At 39.3% G+C, this 10,969-nt stretch overlaps 1 protein-coding gene across 2 annotated transcripts in view; it reads right to left on the bottom strand.

Moving 5' to 3' along the window:
• Window positions 1-2,193: 2,193 nt before the first annotated feature.
• Window positions 2,194-10,969, bottom strand: part of SESN3 (sestrin 3) — a 58,343-nt gene continuing 49,567 nt past the window's right edge. The window contains exons 9-11 of one of the 2 annotated variants that reach the window (XR_014795992.1): window positions 10,530-10,674; window positions 4,274-9,859; window positions 2,194-4,242 (exon numbers count right to left, since the gene is read on the bottom strand). Coding sequence is in view for 1 of the 2 variants with exons in the window: in XM_084895402.1 (XP_084751528.1) it covers window positions 9,773-9,859; window positions 10,530-10,674 (232 nt within the window). In the remaining variant the exon portion in view is untranslated. Of the gene's footprint in view, window positions 9,860-10,529; window positions 10,675-10,969 lie in introns of both variants that reach the window. The other variant, XM_084895402.1, reaches the window with a different exon arrangement.

The following is a 10,969-nucleotide window of genomic DNA, read 5'->3' as shown; positions in this document are numbered from 1 at the left end:
CCTAAATGTCTTGTTCCTCAGCCTCTGCAAATCTAAATCTTAGATATTCTGTGGGTCCCTGTTTATTACCTGCTTTAAAAGCTGTCACTGATAACAGCAAATACAGTGCTCTACTTCCGTGTACTTGGCAGTGGGGAAAAGGTTATTAAAGTCACACAAATCTGAGAACAGTTCAACCATCGAATTGTTTGATCTTAGAGATTGCTTAATTGTGCTAAGCCTATAGTTTTAACTGTCTAAAATCGGGATAATACCCTCTTACAGGATGTTTATAACAAAAATAATGTGTTTTAAAATTCCTAATACTGAGACAGTTCTTGATAAATGATGGCTATTTTATGACCCCATTTTACAAGCTATTACCTTATTTTTTGCTGTGTTGGCAGATGTCACCTATCTTTTCTTCTTCTTAGCCACACTTCCCCTTCTTAAGGACAAGGGCTGCCTTCTTTCTTATTACTGTTACCTGCATTTTACAGATGAGGAAACAAAGGAACCACAATGTTTGGTGACTTGCTCAAGGTCAGGTAGTTAGCAATGGTGGCGCTTAGATTTGAATTCATTCCAGGATCTGCTTTCTACCCCCCCCCCCCCCCCCCCCACTGCCTTATCTTGGCCTCAGCTCCCAGGAGAACAAAGCCTATGATCAAGGCTGATTTGAGACCTACGGGGCAGGGCTGCAGGCCAGGGGCGCTGAAACAGGAAAGGAGGGAAGACCGATGGAGCGGGCCTGGCACTCAACTCCAGCAGACCCTTGGAGTCTCCAAATCGGGGCCTGGGGAAATGAAAGGAGGAAGCACTCACGCATTGTCTCCAGTCTCTGCTCCTGGGTTAACCACAAACTCCCTGCACTTCTGGCTGTGCACACTCAGCTCAGAGGCCGTTCCCTCTGCATCCCGCCACAGACTCCAGCAGCCCCGAGGCAGGAAAGCAGACAGCAGTGCAGGGCCACCAGGTTCTTTCCCACCGAACCTGTGAACACCTGGCCACAGCCGGCGTGGGACTGGTGGCCGCAGCAGCAGGGAGAGTTAGAGGGACCAGGTGACTGCCAAGTGGGGTCTCAGAGGCATGCACCACCTCTGCAAATGAAGGTGAAAAGTACTGCAACCAGGAGGGTCCTGTGAACTTCACCTTGATGCAAAGACAGATGATTTACTTACATTTATTTTGGGATCAGGACAGCGTAGGAGGGAATATTAAGAATCCTTGCCTCACATTCCTTTTAAAGAATTCTATGGAAAGGCTTGGACTCCACCTGCATTTTGAAACATGAAGTATGTGAGATCCTGGGATAAGAGACAGCCTCTGAGGCTGACTTCCTTCTCAACTCACAGAAAGTTAAGTGCATAAGAAACTATGACTTTGAACTGGTAACTTCCACCATGCAGCAGCATGTCCTAAAAATAACACGGCAGCAGTTGCAAGCTTTCCTAAGTCTTCTTAGCATCAGGCTTCGGGTTGGGAGAAATGGTCAGCCTTCAAATGGACAGGTCCCTCTTGTCTACACTGGTCTGTGCACCTGCCTTCCCCTGTGGAACCTTCTTCTAAATCAAAGGGCCCGTTCAGGAAAAACTATAAAAGTTGCATGTTAGCCAGAGAGGAAAGTTATCTAACTTCTGGCTGGCAGTAAAACGCCATGTTGATAGCATGGTCATTTAGATCATTAAGCAAGCCACTTGGGCTTAGCTGAGGTAATGAAGTTCGGTGTAAAAGGCGGTCACATAAAGACCGAAGTACAAGTCTTCCCCAAGCCCATTCCAGGGGCCAGCTCTCGGGCAAACAGAGTTCTTTTACATCTCAATTCCCTATAAAATATCACTTCTTTACTACTTTAGTAACAAGAGATAATACTGAAATTAATGCGTCTCTTGCTGAGTTCACAACTGATTTGTATGTCAGTTATGAAATTAATTTGTCTCTTGCTGCGTTCACAAATTTTAAAAGGTAACAATAACTATATTTTGCCCAATGTATACTATCGTAAGTCTACTAATGTAATATTGAAGGAATGTAAGAAATGTCAGGAGACAACTGTGGGTCGGGAAGAAATAAGGGGAAAAGTGACTCTTGTGATTCTGATGTCTTTTAGAATGCATGCCTCTACTCAAGCAGAAACAAAGCCAGGCAAGAATGCTACTCCAATGTAAGTATAAATACGTATATAAATACACAAGAAAGAGCAAATAATCCGGGTTCAGTTTTGCCAATTTTATTGAACCAATAAAATTCCTACTAATAACAATGAAATAAACTTTTGCAAGTATAAATGTGATACAGTTTAACAAAACCCATTGTTCTGTACCTATAAATAGATTTTCAAAATGTCATAAAAAGTGCAGTTATGAATTGTTAACATGTTAATACACAGTTCCTTTATTTCAAATGTGTTTGTCTTTACTCACTAACAGTTCCTTCTGCATCTGTTCAAATAATATTACCCATCCCTCCAAAAAAAAAAAAAAAAAAAAAAAAAAGGGCATGAAAGCACTAGAATATTACACATACACTGATCCATTCAGGTCAGCTTTAGTCAGAGTTGTAAAATCAGCAACGTAAGAAAAATAAAACCTAGTTTTACATACAAAAAGCTTTCATGGGTTCTATAATCTCCTTAACTGCTAACTCATGTGGAGGGCATAACAGTGGAGAAGGCTTATATGGGTAACTACCTCAGACTACGTATATCTACAGCAGGGTCTGGTTTGCCAGAACACGTTTAAAGTGGCTGTTTCTCAAGTTTGCTATTTTCGGAATTGAAACTATAAATATAAGACTGCCATTTGACAATGCAAATTGTGTAAATCCTAAATTTCATCAATGATCTATTTGATATGAGCTTATTCTAATGGAAAACCTTATATAGTAAGAGACTGATACATATCTAGCAGTCTTAAGATCATCCGCCTCACATTAGTCCAAAGTCACGTGCTTCGTAAAAAAAACAAAAACATTACAGTAACAAAGCACAGGACTACAAAGGCAAAACATCACAGCTTCTGATTACATTGAGTAAAAAGTACCAAGGAACGCAAAAGATAGTTCTGCATTAATACTGATGAATTAAAGAACTATAATAGACATTTCACAGCATGCTACATATATCGCTCACAACTCAAGGATAAAATGAAGTCTAATTTTGAAAGTCAAGAAGTTGGCAACCTGATTTCATGTGCAATTCAGCTACAAAGTCTTAATATATACATTCATCGTGTAGCTGCCCTGCAAAATCAGGATTAAAAAAAAAAAAAAAATTTCAAGTTCAAATCCTGTTTCATAAGCTAAAGGATACATCCAGTTCTTCCATGACCAGAAAAGGTATTTTCAGGCTTGAAGGGGCTAATCCAAGGAGCAAGGCCATGTTCCACGCCGACCTGACGGGGTCCTTGCTGCCCTCGCTCGGACTGTGCCTGTGATGTCAGTGTTCCAGTGGCACGAAGAGGCCACACTGGCTTGTGGTTTGTTTTCTGTCTCTCCTACCTTAGGTTGAGAAGAGTAAATGTGAAGAGAAACAGGGAGGGGAAAATGGTCTTTTCTTTCCAGGGAAGATGTATCAATGCAAAGGAAATATCTGCATTAGATAGAGTTCGGATAACTTTCCTTGTGAACAAGGGTACCAGTGAACTCCTGCATTTTATTTTAGAGAAGCGGTAAAATTCAGGCAGGAGAAATCAGCCTCCACATTACAAAGGAAACTAGTAGGCCACCCAATTGATGTGTTTCCTTTAGCCTACATTTTGATCCTCCCATAGCAGATTCAGAAGCCAGATGGAAAATTTGTGAAGACTGATTAAGGAAGAGATGTACAATCCATTCCATTCGGTGTCATGATGGATATGTCTAGCTAACCAGGATTCAGACATTTGCTTTTAAGAGGTTAAATTGAGGGGTAGAAGATAAGACTGTTTTTGCAAATTTATATACCAAGAATTATGTGTTACATTTAAACTTACTAATGTTTGATACTGTCCTATGAGCTATAAAATGGGATGTTTGTTCTAAAGGTTATTTTATAGTATGCATTTCATTTTTTCCAGAAATTTCCACAAGCACTGCAAAGAATTAGACATTCTTCCTTCCCCCTATTTCTTATATCTCCTTTTTCAACTCTGTACTTCATGGTGGTGCAGCCATGATGAATTTAAAGCTAGAACAAATACTTCATGACATGCGATTTAGTAAAAACCATTCCTTCAGTCTCCATTACTGTCTCATTCCTTAGCTAGGCATTGCTCTATTCCTGGGCTCTTAAAGGCATTTACTAGACTCTGCTGACAGGTTGGGTTGCTCATGAATGGGAGTGGAAAGCATCCAGATGCCACCATTGACCATAACAATCGATACTTTCAAACAGGTGGCTCGTTGGTCCCCAGGCCATGCAGCCATCTACCGAGAAACCTGACCGGGTTTCCTCTGACAGCGAGTACACACTGGCGGGAGAGGAAGAACTCCCTCCCCTGCATTTCCTGCTCCTCACAGGCCCTGCCTGGATGGACCTAAGTGCAGCCAGAAAGTACAGATGGCAAAGGCAACGCATTCCCTCTCCATCCCATAGGACGTTCCCCCCAAGAGAACAACAGGGTCGGCATGGGGTGAGCAGCTCAGTCTAACCCAGGAAAGCTTCATCAGACTGTCACGCAATTTTGTGGTGGGCTTCCGTGATCCAATAGGACCACCTAAGCATCTTTTAGCAGCTATCCTTCTATTAGGCATGTGTCTCAAGGCCCAGATACCACCAAATACAACCAATGATCTGAAACACCGCCCATTTGTGTGCCAGAAACCCCCGTTTCACCGAAGGGTTACAGACCTGTCTGGACTCCTAGGGAACTTGTACTTCACATTCAAATAACTTGGACTAATACCAGTATTAACTACCTAATACAGATCCAGGTTAGAATGGCAATTCCATCACTTTAAAATCCTGTTAAATGCTAAGTTCTGCATGGTAGAAATAGTTCACTTTCTGTATCATGTATAAATATAAAGATTCCTACTTTGTTAGAAGGCAAAAACCTTCTATGATTTATTTTAACTATGGAAGTAGTATTACTGAACAACAGAGAGTGAATCCATGAAAAGGTTGGATACTCTGAATTTACAGGCTCTTTGGGGATGAGGTAGAGGAGAGCAAGATATTTTGGCAGCTGGGAAAAGTGGAACAGTCTGGGATGGACAGGATTACACATGGTGCCGTGTAATGTTTGGTAGGGCATCTGGGGCAAGGGTGAGCAAAAATATAGCTGGATGGTTGTGGGATTTAGAGGGAGCTGGGACAATGGAGAGAAAAATGACTTGGTAAAGTAAATGCTGGTGACTTATCAGCAGGTGGCTGGTGATGTTTGGTTTGTAGTGTGACAAGGCATTCAGATCAAGATGGGCTGAGGGAGACGGAGGAGAGGGAATGAGTAGAGGTTGAGGCACTTGGAGGATGAGAAAGCAGGCGGGAAGGGGGGATGGAATGCAGGCAGGAGCTCCCACGATGGGAAATGTCCTTTGTAATGAGTGTATGATGCTGAGGACAGCCACACTCTCGGAATGATGTCCCACATGTTCTTTGAAAACTTTTTCCTTCCTCACCAGGCTCTGCCTTGACATATACCTCTACCTCTATGGTCCATTTCACCCCTGCTGTTTTTGTTCTAGGTCTCACCTGAGCAGACACTGCTAACTAAGCCACATTCGCATGAAAATAAGCTGCACATCCAGGAGGCATGTAAGTTCTGTTGACTGAGATGAATACATTCATGTTACAGTACTGCTTCGAGGAAAGACTACTTATTTTGATTCTCAGTCTCCAGAGGAATATTATAGGGAAACACAGTTTATGATGATGACCACCTAGAATAGGCTCTGATTATACAGACGAGCTAACTTAAAACTTGATCTGAACAGTACAGCCATATGTCTTTCAGTTTGCTGTTGAATTATCCTAAGAACATTTCATATACTATTTATGTAACATTATGGTTGCCTACGTTTATTCCATGTAAGACCATCTATTTGCATAAAAAGGAAAAGTCCTATTAGATAAAGAGATTAAGGTCTTGCTTTCTGGAGGAATAATTCAGAATTGTCTTTAAACACAACTAAAACAACACAAAAACCTCATTCTACTAGTATAGTGCAGATCATTTTTATAATATGCACTGAAACTTAGTTTATTTCTCCCTGATGAATTTCTTTAAGAGTTTAAAAGAATGTTACCATCATATACGCATGCACTCTGCACTACAGTGGAGAACTATTTTTAAGCACAGATCTTTGTTGATTAATTTGGTTTTGATGTGGCATAAAAAAACTGTAAGATGGAAAAGGAAAAATAGTTCTTAAATAATGTTAGTTAGCTTTCAGAAGCACTGAAAAATTTTAGGAACTGTAACACAATTAAAATAGGGGTTCTGGTTCAAATAGCATTTTGATATAAAGCTTACACTGAGTACTCTGTTCTAGAACAGCCCTGTGAAGCTTGGCCATTATTTGGGTTTGAAGCCTGACTAAAGGCCAAGGCCATGCCTCAGATTCACACTGGCCATCTTTTATTTTAAAAGTACCCCAAAGGAGACAAAGATCCTTCCCCAGACTGAGACAATATACTTAGTTCAAAAAGGTGAGGAAGGTAATAAGTCGTCCTGTCTCAAAAGCCTCTATTCCTCTACATATTATGAGTCTGCCCAAGAGGCCTAATCTCAAGGATCTTATGAGGCCACTTCTGGCCATGCCCGCAGTGAAGGGATGGGGCTAAAGGACAGATTCACTTTCAGATGGCAGAGTATATAGATATTTCTTAAGGGGATCTGAGAAAGGAAGAATTACAATGGAAGCTGGAAAAGTTGAAATTCAAAGTAAATCGACATTGATCAAGCATTTACATCAGTGGGTGACTAAACTAACTTGAACATAACAAGCTAGGAAGGTAGAGAATTCACATTCGCATGTGCTTTTTATTTTTTCCCACGTACACTTGCACATTTAAAGTTTGGCACGATGTGAGCCCATGGGATAGGTTAGCGTCTTGTATAACCACATCACTTCACCAATTGAACCAGATAGCTCTTTTAAAAATATCACATTTTAATATAAAAAGCTATACTATAAATTACTACATAGTAAATTCAATACTCTGAAAAAATACCACCCTGGAAAACCGCATCGGAATTTCAAGTCTGCATTAGGTAAAGTCCACAGCAAGCTCGCTGTAAAATGGAACCCAAACCCTGGAATGCTGCACATGCGTCTGAGTAGGTGCTTAATGAAGCACCTCCAGAGGTCACCTTCTCTAGGCTGGTTCACTGAGGTTCATGAATAGATTGTTTTGTTTCTGTTTATACAATAGTTCCAAGCCAACTTATTTTCCTGATTACTGATGAGATGGATCAATGCTGAGCTGGAAAGAAACCTTGCTAGGAAAGAGATCTAATAAAGGCACTAAATTTCTGTAACCCAAATGCCAACTACTTAACATTTCTGAGGGAAAAAAGCAAAACAACAAAAATGAAGTGGCCATTGTAGTTTCTTAAGCCTTGTTTCCTCTTTTGGTCTAAAGCTCATATGGTGTTCTGTGAGAATTCCTCCTCCTTTTCAATATATAAAATTCATTTTCCTCCTATAATAGAGGTCTCCTGAATAAACATAGGGCTGTTAACTGAAGGACTCCTATTAACAAAACAAATGTCAAGACTAAAAGAGATCCTCAACTTGAAAGTTTTCTAAAGTTTGGGAAGTTAAAAGGACATGTATATTGTCGGCAGGGTTTTGCCATTCTCCTATATACTTTTTAAATACATATCTATATAATATGATTTGAATAAAGCCAATTTATGGCATATCAATAAACAAAACAGAAGAAACCTGGCACAAGTTCTTTAAGTAATCTCTTTAAATAAACCACCCTCGTCTTAAAAAAATTAGTAATTTTTTCCTCACATGGAAGTTTTCAAAGAAGATCCTGGAATCCAAAAATGCAGAACTGCCTTATGTTACTAGGCTCACAGTCTTCTTTCTATTTTCTCATCTGGGACAAAATATAAAAGAAAGCAACCTACTGCATTGTACCAGAAAAGGATGATAGATGGAAAGGGGTAAATCATTAAACAAAACACTAGCCCACTATTCTTTCATGAGAGAGGAAAAAGAAAAAGTCTTATATAATAAATAAGTCTAAGATGAAATCTTTGTGGAAAATCTAACAAAAAATGTTAACTATTTAATATTATTTACTAGGAAATTGATCTGTTTTTAAAAGATTAGCATGTTGGTGTACAATTCAAGTCACCATTAATTAACCACAAAGTGTTTAAGCCGTGCAGTTGTGTCCTACCGGATGGCTGTAAGCATCTCTTTAGGCACTTCGCTGGTTCGTTAACGTAACACAAATTAAAGCTATAAACACATAATGTTGTGCTCTGTGAAGATAGTCTAATCAAGCAACATAAACCAATGCAAAAATGTGACTTTTTGGATGCTTATATTCCTCCCCTAAGACTTGTTCACTTTTTTAAAACTTGTCGTCCAAAGAGATTTTTCTGGGGAAGGGGGTGCTTTGGCTTTATGAAAGGAACACTGTTCAACCCCAGTCAGGTGAAAGCCTTGTGCAATAAAGAAATCTGAATCAAATTTCTTTATGGCTCTGTCTTAAAGGACACTTCTGCAGTGACATAGTAGGGGGGAAGTTTAGTATGTTTTCTAACATATTGCACTCTTTTTGTTGTTGTTGTTCATTCACATTAATGCATAGAAACACAATTTTTAATTTTGAATAATAAACCATTTAACCTATTATAATAAAAATCATGGAAAATAAGTTCTAAAAGCCTAACAGGAAAAAAAAAAATATAGGTAGAGTAACCTTCTTTTGCTTACTGCAATATAGAAAACACTACAAGAAAAGAAAAATGTGCAAAGAAAATTTTTGGTCAGCCTAGTGTGGGTACAAGTTTACATGTGCCAATTACATGAACTATAAGCAGCACTGTGAGCACTGGTAACTGAAGATGGCGGAGGATTACTGTCAGTGATAGGAAGGATTGTGCATATTTCCACCTTTAACGTACACATCTGATATGGAAAACTGAAACTTCTGTTTCAGAAGAGAAAGAAAATAGCTGAATTTGGCATTTCAGTAGCATGCTATAGAATTCATCATGATTAATTTCACATTAAATTATGGACAATGGCTGTATCACATTTCACGTTATCGCCAATAGCAGTAAAAAAACAAAAACAAACAAAAATACCAAACAGTGCCTGACAATAATCTCCTGGGGACACAGAGCCGTGTCCTGTGAGCAGCTTAGTTCAACAGCGCATGCTTTTCCTCTACCAGGTTTAGGACACACCATGAAAAGTGGAGTGGCCAGAGGAGGTTATTCTTTGCTGAATTCCAATATCTGAATAAACAATTGCTTGAGCAGATTGTAAGCGCTTTTCCTTAATTAACAACAACAAAAGGCGGGGAGAGAAATACACGTACACACAAACCCCAAAGCGCTGAAGTTAAGCATTAACAAACCAGGTTCATGATTTATGATCCAGAACTCCAACTATAAACAATGCAAAGTAGTGCTCCTCAGTATTATTCTTGCAATTGTTAGTAATGTTAAGCATCAAGAAAAAGAAAACACATCATTGCACATTACAGCCGCCCCCCAAAACGGCTAAACTTTGACACAGAGAATTGAATAACTTTTGATGCTACATCACAAACTGCTTCTGATGTACATATCTTAAGTGAAAAGGTCTTTACACACATCTAACATTTTCCCTGGGTGAGGCTTCAGGTCAAATGCCGAGTTATGGCACGAAGAGCATACAGAAGTTCAGCTTGCATCCGTGCTTCCATTAACAGTAAATTGACGTGAACCTGGGAATGAAAATGTTATCAATTTAATGACCATTGTAAATAACTGAAAAACTTTATAAACTTTTTTCATATAGCATTCACAAAGGTTTTTCTTGTGTATGAAGACTCATTTACAAACATACACGCCTGGGCATTGCTAAACATGCACATGATGTGAAACTCATGAGAAAACTGTTTATAAAAAAATGGCTCTTGTGCTCGGCTGGTGTCACTCAGTGGAATGAGCATCATCCTAAGCACCAAGAGGTCACCAGCTTGATTCCCGGTCAGGGTACATGCTCAGGTTGTGGGCTCGATCCCCAGTAGAGGGTGTGCAGGAGGCAGCCAATCAACCAATCAATGATTCTCTCTCATCATTAATGTTTCTCTCTCTCCCCGCCTCTCTTCCTCAGGGATCAAGGTTCTAAACCGGGTATGTGTCCCTGACTGGAATCAAACCCAGGACCCTTCAGTCCGCAGGCCATCGCTCTATCCACTGAACAAACAGACTAAGGCTATACATAAATAAATAAATAAACAAACAAACAAACAAACAAATAAATAAATATAAAGTTGGCTAGACTATGCCATTTCCATTTCTATAATGGCACTAATTTATTAATATTTTCATAATCATTACTTCTCATATTGAACATCTATCTATGGTATAATGTTTAGTCATGAAACACACCTTCTCTGAGTGTTTGAACTGACGCCAGTAACTATCATACATGCGCTTGGTAGTCCTCTCAGGATAGCAGGTCACTGTCTTAATGTAAACCTTCAGGCTTCGTTCAAGTAATTGATTAACTTCTCCGTAATCATAGTCATCATACCTATGAGGAATGACAACAGCTTTATAATGACAAAATCAAAATTTCTGATTTCTAAAGCTTCAATAGAGACGCTTAGTGTCCAGTAATTAAATAACAAAAGCTCATTAATTAAATTCATCTAAAAATATTTATTGAGTGCCTATTATGTGCCATGTGCTTTCCATGTACTCTTCTAGGCAATGGTGATACACAAATGAACAAAACAGACAAAAGCCCACAGTCTTATAGAATTTAAATTCTATGGAGAAAAAAAGTTAAAAAGATAAACATAGTATGTAGATGGTGAGAACTGCTA

The sequence above is a fragment of the Pipistrellus hanaki genome, assembly GCF_964339955.1.
Source record: "Pipistrellus hanaki genome assembly, chromosome: 9".
NCBI classification, from domain to species: Eukaryota; Metazoa; Chordata; class Mammalia; order Chiroptera; family Vespertilionidae; genus Pipistrellus; species Pipistrellus hanaki.
Note: the sequence above shows the minus strand (reverse complement) of the source record. Positions and strands in the feature narration are given on the sequence as shown.